General features: G+C 45.7%; 1 protein-coding gene across 4 annotated transcripts; it reads left to right on the plus strand.

Annotated features, from left to right (window-relative positions):
- Positions 1–1,954: 1,954 nt before the first annotated feature.
- FAM76A (family with sequence similarity 76 member A) lies at positions 1,955–21,359 on the plus strand. 4 transcript variants are annotated; one of them, XM_034754038.1, is made up of 10 exons: positions 1,955–2,131; positions 2,442–2,506; positions 4,066–4,120; positions 4,675–4,827; positions 5,911–6,068; positions 7,244–7,330; positions 8,028–8,159; positions 15,625–15,823; positions 16,884–16,985; positions 19,637–21,359. In XM_034754038.1, exons 1-10 carry the CDS (start codon positions 2,051–2,053, stop codon positions 19,721–19,723), a joined length of 1,119 nt encoding a protein of 372 aa, XP_034609929.1. In that variant the 5' UTR covers positions 1,955–2,050; the 3' UTR covers positions 19,724–21,359. The 4 variants fall into 4 exon arrangements, with proteins under 4 accessions (XP_034609929.1, XP_034609931.1, XP_034609930.1 ...); XM_034754039.1 differs by having other exon boundaries at positions 1,961–2,131; positions 15,625–15,760; XM_034754040.1 differs by lacking the exon at positions 8,028–8,159 and having other exon boundaries at positions 1,956–2,131.
- Positions 21,360–21,870: the final 511 nt, after the last annotated feature.

Below are 21,870 nucleotides of genomic sequence, written 5' to 3' on the forward strand. Positions count from 1 at the left end.
GTGGGCAGTGTAGACACACTTTATCGCGGGGGAGAGCTCTCACAGCAATAAAAAAACCCCACCCCAAACGAGCGGTGGTAGCTTTACCTGAACGACAAAAGTTTTAGCGCTGAAAGTGGCAGTGTAGACACAGCCTAAATCACAACAGTTTCTCCCCACCCCTTCATAGGTAAGATTCAAGACCAGAGTATTGCAGTGAGGCCCTCAAATTTCATTTTCACTACTTCCATAAAATATGCTAAAGAACATTTACTAGTATTTTATAAAGTGTAGTGAAACCTCAACTCTCCAAAAGTTTCAGGTATCCCTCGCTGGAATGGAGAGCAGTAGGAAATTATGCAATTATGTGCAAACTTGAAATATGGCACCCAAGAATCAGACAAAAGTATTGTGCGTTTTGTCAACATGATCATAAGTCATTTTCTTTACAGATGTTACTCATAATACTTTAGATCCTCAGAAAGAATTTTTAAAACCTAACCAGCATGGCACTTTGGTATTTACATTTCTGTCAGGAAGGGCAATGATAATCAATTAAACCAGTTTCACTTTCAGGTTATTAAGTGGTGCAAAATTTTAGTTTTCAAACACTAAAGGGAATGTCTATTAGTTTAAAAAATGCTTTCTTTGAAGTCTTAAAATGAGAAACTTGTCTACCGTTCTTTCAGTTTTATAAAAGCTTTCTTTTGAAAACAATATATTTGGATCCAAATTTATTACCTGATCTACATACATCAAGATGGCAGCTTCTTGCTGGTTAATTTTTATTATTAAATTAAAAGCATTTATGCATTGTAATGATTTGTCCTTGTATTGCTCCAGCAGTTAGAATTTCTAAGGCCTCACTATATTAGAAATATGTCTTGATTCCCCAGCAACTGATGAAGCTACACCCTGTGCAAACTTTTAGTGCAGAGGAAGAAAGCGGCAATTTGCAACGCTGGGCCTTCTTACCCAGACTTCACGCCAGTGGCAAACTGCAGTTTGCTTTGTCTATGTTTCAGGCTGGCAGATGTGCAGCTACTTTGGCAGCCAGCCATCAACGGCTGGAATTTCCATCACAAAGAAAGCCAAAGACTCAGGAGTTTTCGCTCCCAGAATCCTGCCTCTCTTTCTCCCTTCTCTTTTTCTCAGACCCACTTTCCTCCCGCCTTTGATGTATCTACACCCATCAACTTCCTCTCCTCTGCCCCCAGGTCTCCGTCCACACTGCCTCTCACACAGCTCTCCCCATCATCTCTGCTCCCCCGGCTCCAGTGGTACTGCCTGCATTACGGTAGCACTTCAAAACCCACCTTGTGTGTCTCCTCCCCCCATTTACTCCCCAAATCCACCTCCTCCATCTACCCTCACCTCCTCCTTCCCCATCTGCTCCTTTCTTCCTCCCCCATCTGCCCTCCCCCTCTTCTCCTCCTCCCCCATATGCCCACCTCCACCCATCTACCCTCCCCCACATCTACCCCCTCCATCTGTTTCCCCCCACCTGCCCTCCCACTCCCATCTACCCTCCCCCTCTTCCTCCCCCCACATCTGGCCCCTTCCCCATCTACCCTCCCCCACATCTACCCCCTCCATCTGTCCCCTCCCCCCCCGGAATCCTGCAGACCCAGCTAAGCAGCCTTCCTTCATTCTAACTGATCTTCCCCACTACGGCTCCCGGTCGCCATCGCGCGCGCGGGGGCTTCTGGGACACTTCCGCCTCTGCGAGGCCTCCTCCCCTCGCGTGAGCGGCCGGCTGCTGGAGGGAGCCCCCGGGACGCGCAAGGGGTGACGTCACCGCGCCGTCCCCACCCCGGATGGGAGAACTCGCCGGGGACGTAAACACTCCCGCTCTACCCAACCCGAAGGCCCTCGACGTGCCCCGCCCCCTCACACTGGAGTGGCACTCCGGAGAACCAATGGGCGCCGCGAGACGGCGTCGGACCGCGCGCCGCGCCCGATGAGTGGCGTTACCGAGAGCCAATGGCGGCGACGGGTGGGGCAGCCCCGCCTCGCGGCTGCCCGACCGCCCGTCCCGGGTTAGGCTGCGCCTGTCAGTGAGGGCGGCGGGATGGCGGCGCTTTACGCTTGTACCAAGTGCCACCAGCGCTTCTCCTTCGAGGCGCTGAGCCAGGGGCAGCAGCTCTGCAAGGTCCGGGGGCGGGGCCTGGGGGACTCGGGGGTCTGGGAGGAGCGGAGGGGATGGGGGGCCCGGGGAGCAGTGGGGGCACCGGGGGGGGCCTGGGGGGCCCGGGGGGGGGGGGGGGGGGGCACGGGAGGAGTGGGGAGACCTGGGGGGGCCCTGGGAGGAGTGATTGCAGGATGACTGGTCCATGACCATTGCTGTGAAGAATACCTCTGCTTTGTCCAAGCTGTTCTGTTGTTGTGTTGGGGGTGGGGGGGATTGTTGAGTCTTTGGGAAGCGTGTGTGGTAGAAGCACTAACTCTACTTTTTGCTGCAGGAGTGTCGAATTGCGCATCCCATTGTCAAATGCACTTACTGTAGGACCGAATTCCAACAGGAAAGGTAAATTTCTGCAAAGCTTAAACACTGGGCAATAAAAAATAGTTGGTATCTGCTTCTTTAATACATATCCAAAATGGTCCCACTTCAGCATCTGGATTCTCTCAACAAGGTCCCCTTTTCTATGTGTGAATTTTAGCATTTATTGACAGCTCTGGAAACTGAAATTTTCCATAGAACAGGTACAGCAGAAGCAGTACCGGTACAAGCTTCACACACACTGGCCCACTAAAGTAACTTCACCCTGATCTTTAGGTATCAGCCCGGAAAAACTAAGGAGACAGTTTGGTGGCCTTGAGAGTTCTGCTGAGAAAGTGAACTTGGTATGTTAGTGCCAATTGGGACAGGGCATGTAATGTGGGAACAAGACTGAGAGCCACCAGACTAATTTCACATAAGCCAATGAGCAACCATCAGTTGGTAATAGCTTTGGGTAACTAGTGGCCTATGCTGTTTATGAACTGGCAACCTAAAGGTGAAAGGCTTCATATCCTGTTACCTAAAGCCCTGAGCCATCCTTTCTCTCCGCTCCCATTTTCAGTTGTAAAATGTTTCTGAAACTAAATTCCTGTCCTCCTCTCCTTCCACTGGTGATTCTTTGTGTCCATAACCCATAGGCCAATTGGTTACAGCAGCCCATTCCTTGAAATCCTCGTTATGCCCCTTGTGTTCTGCCTTCAGTGATCCAACATTCTGTCCTACGTCATCCAAGTGCTTGTAGGGGCCAGTATTGTGCCCTTTGATGAGGCTCTCATCATAGTCCCAATCGCTGTCAGGCAGACACATTCTGTGGTCTTGATTTTGCAGCATGGTGTGTGGCATTTCTTCCTGGGTGGTGCTTGGCTGTATCTTTCAGTGACGTGCCTGGGTGCTCCTGGAAGCTGTTCCCCTTCTGTGTTTTGGCATGCAAAAATTATTCTTATTCTCTGTGCTGTAGCGTAAATACCTGTCTTGTCCTTCTGCATTTGCAGCAGTAAACATGGTTTTCTGCTTGGTTTTAATTTCATTTTTGTGAATATATGAAGAAGAGGGACCAACGATCCCGTTGAGCATATTTCATACAGGCACTGTGCAAGGTGGTTCCCTGTTTTCTATCCTGCATATAGGGGTCCTGATCTGCATCAATCCTGCTATTCTAGTGCTTGCCCTCTCCGGTACAGAGATTATCACTAGTGCTAGGTCATGTGGTTTAATGCTGGGTAAATGTCCACAGCAGGTTAGTTGGTGACCAACTAACTCGTTTTGTTGGTGACCACAATCCCAAGTGAGCAAATACGTGCTGAAATTAAAGGCTGAAGCCTTAATTAAATTAAAGGGGCTGCCTTATGAAAATGCTGTCTTTCAAGAATACCTCACTCTGGTAGATTATCATCACCAGGCAGGGATAGCAAATACATTTTATATAAAAGCCACTAGTGAACATGAATACAAATATCCTGTCAGGAGAGCTGTATGGTTAGGGGAAACTTAGCTCTCAAGCGCAAAGGGCTTAATCCGTACCCAGATATTGCTGGTACAGTTATACTTCATTCTCGCTTTTTCTTAATCTTTTGTTTTAATAGTAAAACCAACACAATATGCAAGAAATGTGCTCAGAACGTGAAGCTCTATGGAACGGTAAGTGCCGGGGACTCTCCCGTCCACCTCGTAATTATAAGGCTGTTTCCATTGTCTTTCATCCGAAAATGTGTTACAGCCTGTCTGCATAGGGGTTACCTCACCCACTACTGAAATGCAGTGTCCTTTTGGGTGAAACATAGGACACTCTTTTTATGGTGAATGGCAGGACAGCAAGTGACCTATCCCATATCCAGTTGAAACTAAATGAGGGATTTAGAGAAGTCAGAATGTGATCACCTAAATTGAAATTTGACCAGGAAACTGGAAGAAACGTTTCTTCTCTTTAGGATGAGGTTTGAAGCTTAGGTCCTGACCACTTGTCATTAAAGATCCCATGACACCTTATGCAGAAGTCGGTATAAGTTCAGGTATCCTGGCCAATCACATATACTGCAGTTAGTTTGGATGCCTGATCACTAGCTTATCTAGATGCATGTACAATTCTTGGGTCACTATGAAGATGAGAGTGTTTGAGTGATAGAAAAATGCACATGTGCCATGTATTTACAAAGCATTGCTAACCTGTACAGTATCGGTCCTTCTTTTTAAAGCCAAAACCATGCCAGTACTGCAACATAATAGCAGCATTTATTGGCAACAAGTGCCAGCGCTGTACGAACTCAGAGAAGAAGTATGGGCCACCCCTCTCCTGTGAACAGTGCAAGCAACAGTGCGCATTCGACAGGAAGGATGATAGGAAGAAGGTGAGTTTCTATGTAAAATGGGGACAGAAAAGGTGAAAAAGCTAACCACGGTAATAGCCTGTTCATCTTCTGCACAGTCACAGGATCTCAGCAACAGTAACATGTCCGCTATAAAGTATTTTCTGGCCAGCTCAAGAATTTACATTTGCAATGAGAGATGTTAAAACACTAAGTTCATTGGATTACTTTATATTTTCAGCACTGTGGTTCCTTGATCAGGTCTTATTCTGAACTGGACTGAGTGTAGATGCTCACACAAGTGAAAAGGGACCCCACTCCAAAACGGGTGGTAGAGATAAAGGGAACTTTACATACTGTGAATTGTCCCAAAGTTAAGCATATGCATAAGTCTTTGTGGATTTCACATGAGCCCCAGGCCTGCAGTTTTGGATGCTATATAAATAGTTCCCACCATCTTGATAAAGCCCCTTTAGAGCAATAGTTTTCAACTTGTGGTCTGTGGACCTGTTGGTGTCGGCAGACTGTGTCTAATCCTTAAGGGATCCACAAAAGGTTGTTGTTACCATAGGACAGTGGTTCTCAACCTGTGGTCTGCAGACCCCTGGGGGTCCACAGACTATATCTAAGATTTCCAAAGGGATCCACACCTCCATTCAAAATTTTTTAGGGGTCCACAAATGAAAAAAAGTTGAAAACCACTGGCATAGAGTATTAGTGTTCGGGTTCCCAAAGCATGTGCCTTGGAGGTCTAGGTGTTGAGCTTTGTGTTTATAAAAACCCAAATTGCACCGGATGTGATTTCTTACTCTACAATGTCATGGGGAACATGCGATATAAACAAGCCAGGAAGTGTCAGCTCAGAACAGATGGTAGCTGTGCCAAGTTTTTATCACTGTGACTGTGCTGGTTGCACTGGTAGTGCTGAATGAGTCAACACCCTTTCTAACCACATCAGGGACCCCTCGAGTCACTGCCTGTGTGTTGTTTGAGACTGCATATCTTGTGTCTGTAAATCCTGAGGGTGGTCGATCTGAAGTTGCCATCAGGCTACGTGGCTACTCCGTGCTTGGGATGTGGGGAGGAAGCAAGATAAAATCCTCTGACTCCTACCTTGCCTTTCAGGTGGACGGGAAGCTGCTGTGCTGGCTGTGTACATTGTCCTACAAACGGGTCCTACAGAAGACCAAAGAGCAACGCAAACATCTAAGCAGCTCTTCACGGACGAGCCTGCAAGAGAAGGAGCAGTTCAGCAGGCTCAGCGGTGGCAGCCACTACAACAGGTAACTGGGGTGGGAGGGATAGCTCAGTGGTTTGAGCATTGGCCTGCTCAACCCAGGGTTGTGAGTTCAATCCTTGAAGGGGCCACTTAGGGATCTGAGGCAAAATCAGTACTTGGTCCTGCTAGTGAAGGCAGGGGGCTGGACTCGATGACCTTTCAAAGGTCCCTTGCAGTTCTAGGAGATAGGATATCTCCATTAATTTATTTTAATTTAATTTCTTTTAACTTGCATGTAAATGCCGCATAGATGCTCCGTTCTAGCACTTTCCTCCCGCTGGAGGGCTGACTGCTTCTAACTCATCAGCCCCACTTCCAACAAAAGTGGGAGAAGTGTCTTGGACCTCACTACTGCGTAGCTGTGGTGACTTTTAACATCGTTGTACATCTTTTTTCATAAAGCCTGGATAATTCTGACTTCATGAATATGCAAACCCAGTAGTTCTGACCTAAACTCCTAATCGTGTGACAACTCTATAGTGAGATCTGTTTTACAGAATGTTTACTGATATTATGCTGTTTTCTCAAATAATTAAAGCTAAACTGCATTTGTCAAATTAATGACAGAAGTGCATTAACTCATTCAGTAGCCTTGCTCTTCCGGGTGACTGAAACTGGGGTACAAAAAGGGAAATGACTTGTCCCAGATGACACGGCAAGTCAGTTGGCAGAGCTAGGACTCCTGACTCGACCACTAGACATGTTTCCCCAGCATTCAAAATTGACTGATTCAGATTAAACACTGCAGCTGAGATCACCTAGGAGACTCTTGGTGATGTTCCCTAGTTTGAACATCTGGGGGCTGCTGCTGTGGTATTCTCAGTGGGGTGAGCTGATTGGGGAAGGTACCCTTTTCTGTGCATTGCGGAGTGTATTACAGTTCTTGTTGATATTGGGTCAACTTAGATTTATTTTAAAATACACGGTTTTGAACATTGAATGATCATGAGCCTAGAGGTTTGATTGGCACATTGTATAAAATAAACTCTAGTTTCTCTTTAAGGAATGATCTTGTATCTGGCCATCGCTATGCTTGGAGCTCTCTTCTCTCTAAGCTTGTTGTGGGTGTGTTTTAGTGGGAGGTGATAGTTATCTGTGCCCCTTTCTTGTTTCCAGATAGTCTCTGATTCACAGGCCTTTTAGGTTCTGACATGTATCTTCATTGTTTTTCCTTCATAGCCAGAAAACCTTATCCACCTCCTCTATTCAGAACGAAATTCCAAAGAAGAAACCCAAGTTTGAAGCCATATCAGCCAATGGTGACAGGTGAGCCAGTTGGTTGGGGAAGATGCCAGTGGGTGCTCTCGTTTAAGTTTGTGTAAGAGAGAATTCAGTGCAACTAGCAGGATGCTTATATGATAGAATGGGGCTCTCAAACATTGGGACTGCAAGGGCTGCATTAGCAGCTTTCTGGGACCCCACAGGCCAAGCCTACCTGGTACCTAAATGTACGCTTGAAAATCAAAAGATGCCCTATGTTTGTACCTACTAGAAACTGCTTGTTGGTTGAGTTCACCAGCAATTACAACCTGCAGCCTAGATCAGCTTTATCCTCACCCTGCAGTGACAGGGGAAGCGTGGCCACAGGCTGCATGATGGGGCTGTGGTCTGCAGTTTGGGCTCTCCCGGGCTAGAACCTTATCTATTAGAATAAAAGCTAGGCAGCAGTCAGAATAAAGAATAGAATGCAGGGAGACAATCATTAGATGAGAGACTATAGATAGAAATCTTATCTCCCCCTGTCCTGGGGGAGGGAAAGTGATAAACAGCTTCCTCTGAACACGGTGGATCCGATTCTGCCACTGCTATATGCATGCAGCTCCCATTGACATCAGAGCTTGCATGCAGCAGAAACAGCAGAACGGACCTCACTAGCTGTATAAGGAGAGAATGAGATGGATATTTTTTTTTACACTCTTGTACATGCATATTTTCATTCCTCCCTTTCCTCTCTGATTCTCAGCGTTCCTTCCTCTCCCGAGATGCTTTGCCCCCCTACCCAGAGTGCCCCGTCCGTGTTGGTGCAGTGGGCTGCTTCCCAACAGAGTCCCGGTGCCCATCATTATCCTGTTTCTCAAGGCACTGACGTCCTGAAGTGAGATCACCTATCGTTTTCTCCCACCCCCGGTTGCCCTCCTGCCCTGGGAATTGTCTCACATATGGAAACTGTCCCTATCGATGGCTCTTCTTCCAAACTGCATTGAATTGGGAACATAGAGCACAGCGTAGGCTCATTAGTGCCGGAGAGTCTTATTAAGTCTGTTGAAGTCACTGGTAAAGCGCTCACCGTCCATCTCAATTGTTCATCATTTAACTCCAAATCACCTCTGTCCTAAGGACACCTGTTAGCCCATTGTCTGTGGCTATTGATGTAAGAAATGCCAAAGTATGAAACTGAGTTTAAAGAATTCTTTTAGGGTGTAGCGGTTGCACAGTTCTTTAAACTGAGCGTAATGCTGATTGACTGGAGATTGAACACCACCTCCCCCTGGCCAGAGCAGGTACAGCACAGGCAGTAGCGCTGCAAGCTACCCTCTACCAGTACACCTCAACCTTGCTGTGTCTGCCAACCGTGTTGTAGGACAATGCCACCAGTGATGGTAGAACTTTTAAAATACCTGCTCGCTAGGAACTGGAGTGAGCCTCTTTAATTCATTTCACATAAACTATCTAGCAGCCATTAGCCGGTAACAAAGCTTGCTCACAAGTTACCTGGAAGCAAAAAGGCTCCATGTCCTAATCCATTTAAAAAAAAAATGTAGCAAATGATAAATAATTCAAATGACTTCATTTCAGTTCACTCTTGTACCGTATCTTGTTCTCACTTTAAAGCCTTGCTAGGCTGTGATCCTCACCACAAACTTACTCTAGTCTTAGGGAAATCCCATTAATAAGTTATACATAATTATAACTACTGCTCCGACGCTCCAACAGCAGGCTCTGTGTTGTTCAAGACATAAGTTGCAGCCATTTTAAATATGACTCTGTTGCTGTAGGGCAATGGTAACACTTAGTGGCTAGTGTAGTTTAATCCTGGGGCTGTAATTCCTTGTTGATGTTCCAAACAATAGTTAAGTTCTATGATGCAGCTGCCCCTATCTTTAACTCAGAGGTATGGCTCACAGAGACTGCTTCTACATGGGTGACTCCTCTGTGTTAGAGCTGAGGGCAGCTGCATCTTTATGCAGAGTAGGTGCTGGCCTTGGGCTCTAGGCAAACTTTGTGTGTTCTTGGGCTCAGTGAATTGGTAGCAACCCCTTCGTGGTCCAGCTTATCTCTACTCTTCACTTTTGGGGGCTTTCCATCCTGGTGGATGCAGGTGGGAACTCCTCTGTTGCGTTTAGCTGCTGAACTCTCTCTGTGGGCTTTGTAGGTTTGTGTTTAGTATCTCTGAGTTGATGATGATCATGTTCTATCACACATGTATTGGGGATTGTTGAGGGATATTTGAGGTATTTATTTTAAAAAGTCACATTCTGGAGTTTTGATGGTTAACTTGGGGGGTGAATTCTACTGTGCAGGGAGCGGCAAGGCTGAGCGTGGCACAGGCTGAAGTTAGGTATCGTCACCACCCAGCTCTGTCAGTGCAACTCAACACTGCCCTGCAGCAAATCCAACCTTACCGAGTCCCACAACTCTGACAGAGGCCCTCACTCAGTTCACTGCTCTTCCACTCCCAAAGACTCTGATGGTGTGTTCCCCACCTTGACTTGAGCACCTGTTGCTAGTCCAATCCTGAGCCACCTCAAACAGGTGTGCCAGAGCACCTCAATCCCGGCCCGCTGTACCCAGCCCATAGCTTCCCAAATGTGTCATGGTTCCGGTCAATTACACCTGTATTCCCCCTCCATGGTTCCTTAAGAGCACCCACTGTAGGCTCCCAGCTCCACAGCTGTCACCTCTCTTGGGCAGAGACCCATGTCTTTCTCCTTCCTGAGTGGGTTTTGCCAGGCTGCACAGTTCTCTGCCTTCACTGTGATATTCCCAGCAAGCCAGACTGCCTAACCAGGTCAGCATCTGCATTTTGCTCGAAGGTGAAAACATTACAGAGAAAACACATTAAGAACAATAAAAGAACCTACATGCATGCTAATAAGCTTACCATAGATCACTCCCCAACTCTAGCAGAGTTTCTGGTAGGAGTTTTCCCCGTGGTTACAAGTTGATAACAGCCTTAGCTCAGAACTAGCACACAAGTGAATAGTTTAGTCTGTCCTTTCCTTGGGCCTTTGATCTTGAGACTCTGGGAAAAGGTGATCAGCAGACAGTAGTTCTCTGCTGGAGCCTAGCTTTAAAAGGCTGGGCTTTTGCATTGCAGTGGTGGGGAATTTGCATTCATCTCCCGCTAGAGATTCCCCTGGCAATCACTTGACACTTTGTCCCAAAAGTCCTTGTCAAGACCATTGTTCAGTACAGTCCTTTGAAGTTCGTAACATTCCCAGGGTTCACATCATCTCTTTCCCCAAGAGAAGTTACATGCAGTCTCAGCCCATGATAATACATAATCATTGCATTTAATACAATGGACTCCCAAGTTACTTAAACTTAATTCAATAAGGTTTTTCAAGGATATTGCATGAAATTGCCATATCTGTCTCAATGTGGTCTTACGATATAGACAAATGTTCACAGTGGATTAGATTAAAACACCAACACTCCTTTCACTTGTGACCACCGACAGAGTCCAGTTCCAAGACGTGAAAAGCTAGTATGCTGACTCACTATACCCCTGGGCCATGTCTTTAGCACAGAAAGATCGTAAAACCATCTGTCTGATCATTGTAGGTGAGCCCTAAGAGAGACATATGTTCACCCATATTGTCCTGAGGGAATACTGAGCAGCAAATGCTATTAAATAAAAATATTCCCATATGCACAAAATTTCTGTGCTTATACGTAAAGTACTCAGTTTGAAGACACGGAGAGGGTGGTTTGGGGTGAACTGCTTCTGCCTTGATGTAGTTAGTTCAACCTTAGGCCAAGCTACTATTTCCGTTTAGAAAATACTTGTTTAGGCAGATTTTTCATAGTTGGGAGGAAATTTCTAAGTTATTGTTAGTGTAATTTGAATGCTGACCCTTTAAACCAGCCTGACTTTAGTAGCAATGTCTCCAAACAACTGAAACATCATCCCTGAGAAAGGCATTGGTTATAGGAAAGGTGTGTCAACCCCAGAATTGGGCCTTCCCTAAAGTGTGCAGGGATCATTGTACCACAGTTTGTATTTGTCAGGGGTATATTTTGGTTGGACTTCTTAAGAGGCACTTTTTTTTTTTACAAAAAAGTATTTGTTTGTTTTTCAGTTTTATTTCTAATTTTGTAGCTAACTTTGTAGCTTCCACTCCTAACTTGAAGTTAGGTTTGAGATTCACTCAAGACAGGGAAAAGAAACCCTTCTCTTATTGACATGATTTTAAAAAAGTACCCTCTGTTTTTTTTTTTTTACCTTGAAGTAATTGCAGAGGCATGTTACAGCAGTTGGACCTCTGAGTACCTGATTGTGCACACAGATCAGATAGGCAGATGCCTGGCCACTCTGAAATATACTCATAGTTTGCACCTGCATAATTACCCCCCACTGTCTGTTTTTAGGCATCAAACTCAAGGGTGAGTTGAGGCTCTTTTTCAGTTTGGGGCCTCCGTCTTTACCTGTGACTTGCCAATATTTGTTAATGATGCAATAGGATGAGAACCTCTCTTTAAAACAGTCTCAAGATCTCTCCCTTTTGTTCTCTGCTGAGGGGAGCAGATGGGTCTTTCTTCCAGTCTCCTCTTCTGCCTTAATAAGTACTCTTGCCCAGGAGCAAACCAGGGAGTGCAGAATTTCCTGAGTGGGTGGCCATGGGAAGTCTGAATCTCTTGGCAATGTTTATTATCTTGGGATACAGCAGGATTCATGAAGCAAACTTGGAACCGCTAGTGATTATCTTTAAGAACTCCTGGAGGACAGATGAGGTCCCAGAGGACTGGAGAAGGGCAAACATAGAACCTATCTTTAAAAAGGGGAACAAAGACCAGGGAATTATAGACTGGTCAACCTAACTTTAATATCTGAAAAGATACGGCAATGAATTATTAAACAATCAATTTGCAAGCTCCTAGAGGATAATAGGTCGATAAGGAGCAGCCAGCGTGGATTTGTCAAGAGAAAATCATGCCATATCAACCACATTTCCTTCTTTGACAGAGTTACTGGCCTTGTGGATGGATGGAAGCAGTAGATGTGATATATCTTGATTTCTAGTGAGGCTTTTGACATTATCACACACAAACTAGGCAAATGTGGTCTAGATGTAGTTCCTATAAGGTGGTTACACAGTTGGTTGAAAGGCTGTACTCAAAGAGTAGTTATAAGTGGTTCACTATCAAACTGGGAGGATGTATTTAGTGGGGTCCTGCAAGGGTCTGTCCTAGATCTGGTACTAGTCAATATTTTCATTAATGACTTGGAAAAGATAGTGGAGATTATACTTATAAAATTTACAGATGGCACTAAACTGGGAGAGGTTGTAAGCACTTTGGAGGACTGGATTAGAATTCAAAATGACTTTGACAAGTTGGAGAATTGGTCTGAAATCAACAAGATGAAATTCCATAAAGACCAGCGCAAAGTACTACTCTGAGGAAGAAAAAATTAGATGCACAATTACAAAATGGGGAATAACTGGGTCCGTGGTAGTACTGCTGAAAAGGATTCAGCAATTATAGCGGATCACAAAATGAATGAGTCAACAATGTGATGCGGCTGTGAAAAATGCTAATATCATTCTGGGGTATATTAACAGGAGTGTTGTATGTAAGACATGGGAGGTAATTGTCCCACTCTACTCAGCGCTGGTGAGACCTCAGCTGGAGGACTCTGTCCATTTCTAGGTGCCACACTTTAGGAAAGATGGGGACAAACTGGAGAGAGTCCAGAGGAGAGAAACAAAAATGATAAGAGGTTTGGAAAACCTGATCTGTGAGAAAAGGTTAAAAATATTGGGCATGTTTAGTCTTGAGAAAAGAAGACTAAAGGGGGATCTGATAACAATCTTCAAATATGTTAAGGGCTGTTATAAAAATTGTTCTCCAGGTCCACTGAAGGTAGGACAAAAAGTAATGGGCTTAATCCCCAGCAAGGGAGATTAAAGTGAGATATTAGGAAAAACTTTGTAATTATAAGGATAGTTAAGCACTGGACTAGGCTTCTAAAGGAGGTTGTGGAATCCCTGTCATTGGAAGTTTTAGAGACCAGGTTGGATCTTTCGGGATGGTTTGTTTCCTTGCTCCTGCCTCAGAACAGGGGGCTGCACTTGATGACCTCTCAAGGTCCCTTCCAGTCCTGCTTTTCTATGATTCCATGAGCCCCTCGTGGCCAAGGAATGGAATAGGATAGGCAAGGACTTACTTGTAAACAGACAATTCAGGAAAGAAACTTGGCTCTCCCTCCACAGAGAGTATCTTAGTTTTTGCTCTCTCTCTCCCCCAGCACGTCTATGTGGTGTGTGGAAGCCTGAAGCTCTTGTTCAGAGAGTGGAGATGCTCAGAGTGACATTCCTGCATTGTGTATAAAGGTGCTGGAGGCTGCTTTGCTTCCCTCACTCCAATCTGGTCCCTGCATGTCGCATTGCAGAGAAGTAGCCCGTTACAATGTTATGGGGTGCAGGCTCTCGTTGGGGGTGGCTGCCTACGATGGTCGATAGGCGAGCCGTTTTAAGAACAGGTAGTCTCCTCTACTGCATGTGCAAGAGCCGTGTCTACGCTCAGAAATTACGTTGTGCTGGAACACGTATTAACTAACACAATGTTAAAGGCTCAGTATAGACAAAGACTGGCTATGTATAACATTAGGGGTTCCACCACAGGGTTAACCCCAGCCAGCTGACATGCAGTTAAATACATCTCCTTGTCTATACCAAGCATTCAACATCATGTTAGTTAACATGTTCTATGACAATAAGACTCTCTAATGCAGATAAACCCCCACAGACCTGCAGTATTCAGCTTCCCTTTCCTCCCTGGCCAGGACTTCTTTCCCATCCCAGCAAGGCTGTCCTGTTACTCTTATGACCTGCACAACTCCATTCATTGAATTTCTCCCCTTGGATTCCCAATAGGGATCCTTCTTCACCACACCACATAAGGGAGGAAAAGCCTTGCTCCATCACATCCCAGAGACCCTGTCCCATCATTCAAACTATGTCCAATTAGATTCTGTCTTTTCATAGTACTGCAGAAACTCCCTGGGGAGGCAGGCAGCAGATATTCTTATTCCCATTTTACAGATGGGGAAACCGAGGCACAGGTGGCGTAACTTGTCTCAGGCCACAGACTGAGTCAGTAACAGTTACATTTATAGTCTAGTGATCCTTGGCCTTCAGTGTACCAGGCCACTCTGCATTTGCCTTAGACTCTGTCAATACTTGGGCCGAATGCACAGTCCAAATATATAGTCCAGGTGAGACACTTGCATTATTTATTATTAATTTTCAAATAATGTATACAGTAACAATAGCCTGTAATATTGGGAAACACTATTCCTTAGCACCAAAGGGTAACTATTAGACATATTGTAAAGACAGACTAAACAGTACAGAAGGTGGTGGCTAGGTAGATACTTGTGGCAGGAACCATCTCTTTGTTCTGTGTTTGTACAGCGCCTAGCACAATGGGGGGTCTGGTCCACGACTGGGGCTCCCAGGCATTATTGCAATACACACAATAATAAACTTAGCTGCACAGAACATTGGTAGTTCATAGAGAGACTTCCTGCTTTATCAGAGATGGGGAGTGTGTGCCTCTCACCCAAACAAGCTGTCAGTCAGCCAGCTAGATTCATAATGTCTGAGGGTGTGTGAGTGGTATCCCAGAAGGATGTGTATATCTTCCCTTCACTCCTTCTCTCTTCCTGAATAGTCCTTTGATGTGGTAATGAAGCTTTTCCCCAAATCATTGTGCCATGGCTGGAATCAAAATACAAAAAGCCCAGTGCATCTCTTCCTGTTTCCCCCTGAGATAACTTTGGCTGTAACCTCTCTGTGCCCTTTCTATTGTTTGTTTACGTTAGGGGGTTAATTTGTTTTTTTTCTTGTTCCATTGTTTACCAGGGCCCTGATTTGCATTTAGTGAAAGGTTTTCTCCCACTGCCGTGGATTCCCTGTGACCTAAAGAAGGGTTCCTAGGTGATTGCAGCATAAAGTTTCATTAACTCATTGATTGCTTTTCCACACCTCTTGGTTTGAAAATGGATCATTTCCATGCAAGTAAAGGTAGTCTCAGACAGTGGCTAGTGGTTGAAAACATCCCTAACAGTCCCCCGTCCTTTCTTACTGAATACTTAATATTAAACTTGTCAAGATACAAATTGTATTGCATATCAGGACATCAGCCATCATGCCATGCGACTATCTCTGAATTCCCATGGTGTCTGGTTACAAGGTCGTAGGTACCTTATGCATCCTTCGAATGGATGAGGTTATTCAGATGTCACTATCTGCGATGTCATCTGTGAAAGGGCTTCCATGTACTGGTGAGTAGAAGGGTGTGTGATGAGATTCTTTCCCTTCTCTCTCTTGCAGCTTTTCTCCAGACCTTGCCCTGGACTCCCCTGGCACGGACCATTTCGTTATTATCGCCCAGCTGAAGGAAGAAGTGGCCACTCTGAAAAAGATGCTGCACCAGAAAGATCAGATGATCTTGGAGAAAGAGAAGAAGGTACAGCCCTGGACCGCTTCCACACAAAAACTGCAGAGGGAATTATGGACAACTTACTTAAAGGTCTTTACCTTGCACATGTGTACAGTGTCTGTCTTGTTAGCCTTGTGAAAACCAGCTAACTCTTAAGTGGGTGTTGTCTGCAAGCTGGTTTATTTCCAGGGTTAAAGAGCCAGGCACTGTGGCAGGAAGGAAGGTGGCTTTCTGGCTGTTTGGAGTTGGGTGGGCCAGGATTGCAGCGAGTATCAAATTCTGACCATCCACTGCCACGTAATGAACATTACCCCTTTTTCCTTTGCCTTGTGCTCCCAGTGTGCCCAGCCTTATGTGCTGCCAGAGCCTGACCACTGCTGCAGTCCAAGAAATGGCAGTAGGCAGGTAGGTTGCATGTGGGGTTGAGTCCAAGAAAGCCCATAGCTGCTCTGTTTGCATAGGGAGAGCAGGCAAGGCTCAGACAAGCCTTACTCCCCACTTGTGGTACCCTCTGCGTTGGCAGTCCTGAGTCCTAGGCAGCTCTCCTGATGCACCTCAGCTCTGGCTGCTTTCACAGCATGGTGTGAGAATCATCTTTCTGACTCAAAGTATTCCTAATAACAGTCATACCTTACTTAGCACGCGACACATGGTAATTAATCCACTCCCACAAACCCCGTGCTCAGGTGGGTAAGTAGCATTATCTCCATTTGACAGAGAGAGAAACTGAGGCACAGAATGGTTAGTGGCCTGTTGGTGCTCAGCAGGGCAAAAATGAATAAGAGCTATCAGAGGGGTCAGCCCCTCTGAAAACCAGGCCGCAGATTAATTGCCCAGAGTCACAGATTGCACTGGGGTTACTAAGGATGCACCCATGCTGGGACCCTGCCTGGGTCCCACCTTTGGTGTCAGCCTCAGCTCTTGGTGCAAATCCTCTGGCCTGTAGTTGGGCAGTAAATGTTCTGAACCCTCCTTGGCCTACAGGAGCTCAGTGTTAACCCACATGGTGTCTCTCTGAACATGTTCCTTTCTCCAAGGTGGCTTCTACAGAGACATTTTCCAGGGCAGGGCATCTGTTCAGGTTGAAGGAATCTGGAGACGTCCCTTTTCTCCTCACTCATCCAAAAGCTGTTTGCTTGTTTCTCCTTAGATCACAGAGCTAAAGGCCGACCTGCAGTACCAGGAATCCCAGATGAGGGCAAAAATGAACCAAATGGAGAAGACACACAAGGAAGTCATGGAGCAGTTACAGGTGATGACATTTCTATACTAATTTGCTGAGTTGTGATCTTTGCTGGAGCGACTGAGAACACTACCTAGATCAGACACTTCTCAGCCTTCCACCCACACAACTCTGCTAATGCCTTTCAATCCTGACCTGAAATACTGCCTGTTAGAATAGGACTCCCCCCCTCCCCCCAGTGCTCTGCAGAGCACCTGAATCCTTAAAGTCCCCCTTGCTATTCTCGTCCTGGGCTCAGTTTTTTTGTATTGTATAGTTGTATCCTCTGCAAACTGGATGGGAACCATGAAACCCATTTTACTGATTACCAAAGTCAAGCTTGAATCTAGGTGTCAAGACTGTAAGGCCTATTTGTCCACCCATTGCACCACCGAGCTCCTGATTTGATTTATTAGCTCAGTAGCCAAGGAGAACAAAGCCTAACAAACAAAGAGTAGTGCTTTTTGTTGGACTAAATAGATATCATTGTAAAGAAGTCCGTGAGCTTATAGGAAATGTCCATTTTTTTTTTATAATTTTTTTTTTGGTCAGGCCATGAAAACAGTGTATATCAGCGGGGTAGATTCTAGTCTGCAGTAGATCAACAGGGAATTGGTTAAAAGAAAGAAATCGTATATGGGGTGCAAAGTTCATCTCCTTAATTACTGTGTCTGGAGTTTACAATCAGCTAAAGCTCTAGCAATGAAGGAAAAAAAAACAAAGGTGCGGATAAGACACAGCAGAAAATGTTCTTTCCCCATCACCACACACCCAAGTTAATTATTAGGGTAGGACAGGTTTTTGTAGATTACAGTTGCTGTCAGAAATCTATCCGTGCTTGTGAGTTCCTGTCCACTATGCAACTTCTTAATTTGTCTAAGACTATCCCAGGCTTTGAGCAGTCATGTTATGGATAGGTTGAGACACCTTCTTTTAGAACTGAAAAATTAGGAGACTGGATGGCTTGTGGGGCTGGTAATGGGAGTTAGAGCCCGCGACCTCTTACGTTGTCTGCTTGAATCTTCCGAAGTGACCCAAATTGTTCCCCTTTGCAGGCTGTTAGGTGGCCTGTGTAGAGTGAGTTGATATTCTCATTCCAGTTCCTTGTAGACAAATGTTCATGTTGGAAGTCTCAGCAGAGAAGCCAAGGACACCGAGCTTCCTTTTATCTCTTGAGACGGTCCCTCCAGATCAGGGCAGAAGCACATCTGTTGGGCACCGTGTGGGGAAACTGGCACTGCCTCAGCTTGTACTGTATGTGTTCTGTGTCTGAAGAGAGGACTTCAGTCTCCAAAGCTGTCAAAAGAATCCAATAACTGAACTGGCTTGTCCGCCTACACCTGTCATTCCTGGGTGGAGAGGTGTGTGTTATACTTAGCTCTAAATGAGACAGCCCAGAACTTTTGTCTTTCCAGTGTCTGAGTGTAAAACTTCAGCTAACATTGGCAGAGGTTTTGGAAACAATTTTTCTCCAATGATTCCAAAATAAACATTCAGATGGTGGCAGTGTATAGCAGGCATCTGGAAGCGTTCACTCTTTTAAGATTTTTTTTATATGTTTTAACGTCTTGTTTTTTGTGGGGGAGCTCAGGTTTGTGTGGGTCCCACTGTTCTTAAAAGCTGAAGGAGGCAGAGGAAATTCCTTTCCACTCTAGCCCTGCATACCTGTAGCCTCCATTCTCTTGTTTGTGATGCATCTGCCCAGGGCAGCTGGAGACTTGGCTCTCACAAGTTCTCAACTGTAGGCAAGGGTCATTCTAGCACCCTGCATGCCCACTCAATGCAGTTTGCAAACTGAACCAGAACAGCCATATCTGGCTTTGCATGCAGAAACCTATCATTAGCTTGTGCTGTATCAACAAGATAAGCAGAAGGCCAGAGAGTTTGGAGAGCGGTGGGTCAGAGGCGGCGTAGTAATACAATGGAGCCTTTCCCTTCTAGTTGCCTGGTTTGAATCCAGTCTAAGTTAGTCGTGACTGAAAGTTGTTACCCACTGGCTGTTTGGTGATTGATGAGAAATCATCTGTCTCGTCTCTTGTTCACTGAGACCTGGATTCGTGTCACAGAAATCACCAATGCAGTAATGCTTCCTGGTAACATTGGCAGCCTTGCTAAAAAGGCCGAGAACGAAACCAGCCAGGAATACCAATCGAGCCACTCACCCCTAGAGTTGGTCAGAGTTGAAGAGGATTGGGGGTTGAGTGTGGGGGGAACTTGCACTGCCACTACCCATCCTGCACCTTGTTCTGTGGACTTTGGTCTCCAGTGCTGTTAATTCAGCACTTCTCACAAATAAAAAATGAAAGGGGATGGGGGAAGGAAAGGGAAGTTTCTCAGGCAACTTCCCGTGGAATTGAAAGGTCCCTCTCTATCTTGTCTAATGAAAAATCACCGTAATCTGTTGTGCTTTGTGATGGAAGCTGATTGCCTGCAGCACTCGGGAAGGAATTCCCCCCTCCTCCCGTTTCGTTTGGTCAGGTACATTGGCATTTGCCTGCCTCTGCAGCGTCAGGGGTTGCCAGCTGGTGGAAACGGAATCCTGGACTTGCTGGTTTGATCCAGTACAGCAACTTCTACATCCCTTTTGGTCTGCATCCAGGAAGCCAGCTGTGCCTGTCCAGGTAGTTCTTGGGTAACAATGATCCATGCCATTAAAATACCCATTTTCACTGTGTTTCCAGGCCAAGAACAGAGAACTCCTGAAGCAAGCAGCTGCCCTATCCAAGGGCAAAAAGCCTGAGAAGTCAGGAGCAATAACCTCCCCTTAAAACAAACTGGGAGCTTCCCCAGCATTAACCCAGGAGGCCTGTCTGTTCGGCTGGAATCCAAACCTCAGTCTTGTTACTTTCCTATCGCTATGGACTCGATGGAACGCCTGGTGTCTGTTGCCTTTCGACAGCATGTTTGAGTGTGTCTGGTTTCAATATCTGTTGAATACTGTTATATAGCACAGTGATCCACGGGGAGCGGTGTACCCGCACATCTTGCTGTCCCCCAGGCCCTGGAACTAATGGTCTCCAGAAGACACCTGTTTGGAAAACAGGTATTACCACTGCCACGTCATACTTTAGAAAACAGGGATCCTGTTACGTTGGAGACCCGTCTCTGCAGTTTAAAATCTGCTGCGCTGAGGCACAATCCGTTGTTGGCTGTTTTTCAGGCTTGCCAAGAGCTTTGGGGGCACGGTGAGAGCTTTATTTTCAAGTGTTTTGTTCCTCCTTTCAAGGGAAGCTCTGAAATTGCCTTCCCCAGAGAGCGAGCAGGGGGCAGCACGCTGATCTGCCTGGAGCAGTTAAGCTATCTTTCAAAAACTGTTCCAAAATCCGGGCTAGAGATTTTTTTGAAATATTGGCTTGGCAAACCTAACTGCCTGTTTTGATCACTTTTGGTTTGAGAGTCTTACCGAATAATTGCGCCTAACCGTATGGTGGCCCTGTGGGGCTCTGGTTAGTGGCTTGGGCTAATCGAACTTCTCTGGCACTGTAGTAAAGGCAGAAGGAGAGCTTGAGGCTGTCTTAGACATGCTCTCCCCTCCCCAGTCCCGGATCCAGTTGATCCTTTTACATCGTCTCCTCTCCACCCCACTTCACTGACGTCACATGCAGGATGAGGCTGATTTCAAGAAGTGAGTTTAGTCAGGTCAGTAATGACACAAAGGAGGAAGTGCTTCTTGGGTGCTGGGCAGAGAAGCCCCCAACCTCCATTCCCAACAAAAGCCGGCAGGATAAAGAGCTGAGAAGGTTCTCTGCTTTTCTGAAACAGTCTGACTTCAGAAGCAAAGAGACCATGAACGGCTCCAGAAAGGTCAGCTGGAATGTGTACTCCCAACCCACCCTCATTAGAGGAGAGCTGAGCTCTGCAGCTGTCTGAGCCCTTCCCTCAGGGCATCTCTTAGAGGGGGATAAAAAGCACTCTGCCATTAGGGGGAAATGTGCAGATGGGCTCTCAAGTCCGCAGGTTCCAGGCCAGGTTACTCCATGGAATCCCGGTGGCCAGCCCTGTTCACACAAGGTGGAGAGAGCACTCAGGGGTTGGAGACCCTACCTCAGGGGAGTAGGGGAAGGAAACGACCTTAATGTAGACAGGCACCAAATGGAAAGAGATGAGACACTGACCCTTTGAGACAGGGCTAGCTGCTCCAACTGGGTTTTTATGAATCTTTTTAAGTAGAGAGTTGCAATTTTTTTTTATTAAGATGAATTTATTCAATGGCACTTTTCAGACGTTGTTAGCTTTGAGCGTGGAAGAGCACATTGAAGCATCAGATACTGTCGCGTGGTTTTGGGTTTGGTTTTTAAAAAGACTTCAGGATGCTAAGAAATCATTGCACTCTGCCAGAGTGTGACAGCCGGAAAAAAAAAAAAAAAACCATCTAATTTTATACTTCACATATTTTTAGAAAAAGTCTGAAATGTATCAATAGGATTTTTTTTTTTAAATGAGGGCTTTGCTTCTTAGCTTCCCTCAGGACACAGAAATAATAATAGAAGGAGAAGGGCCTTGTGTATATACAATGTTGGGTTTTTTTAATTGTGACACATTGATCATGCAACTGAGTAGCTGATGTTTTGTAGTAATAACGTCGTTTCTTTGTATGTTTGTAATAATGGAGATTTTAAAGGGATGCTTTGATTTGTACAAAACTCCGACAAACGTTAAAAGTGTTTTAAACAAAATCCTCTTGATCTGTGTGATATTTTCTGTTTGCCTTTTTTGGGCTGAATCCCTAAAAGGCATCTGACCGGGCACTGATTTGTCTGCTGAATCCTGGCTGTGCACTTGAAGCACAATGGTCTGGTGGTGCTAGTCGTGGGTGTGGTGTGTGTGGAGAATTGAGCAGCATTTTCTTTATTTCGGCTTTCTTGTATTTTTGCTTCTATCTTTTAAGTTCTCATAGTCAAGACTGTTGCAAGAA

This window comes from Trachemys scripta, chromosome 20 (assembly GCF_013100865.1).
Source record: "Trachemys scripta elegans isolate TJP31775 chromosome 20, CAS_Tse_1.0, whole genome shotgun sequence".
Lineage (NCBI taxonomy): Eukaryota > Metazoa > Chordata > Testudines > Emydidae > Trachemys > Trachemys scripta.

Excerpts from the sequence above, each read along its gene's own strand:
- FAM76A (XM_034754038.1), top strand. The coding sequence starts at position 2,051 with ATGGCGGCGCTTTACGCTTGTACCAAGTGCCACCAGCGCTTCTCCTTC. Across the intron at positions 2,132-2,441 it reads AGGGGCAGCAGCTCTGCAAG|GAGTGTCGAATTGCGCATCC; the intron begins GTCCGGGGGCGG and ends TTTTTGCTGCAG. Across the intron at positions 6,069-7,243 it reads GGTGGCAGCCACTACAACAG|CCAGAAAACCTTATCCACCT; the intron begins GTAACTGGGGTG and ends TTTCCTTCATAG.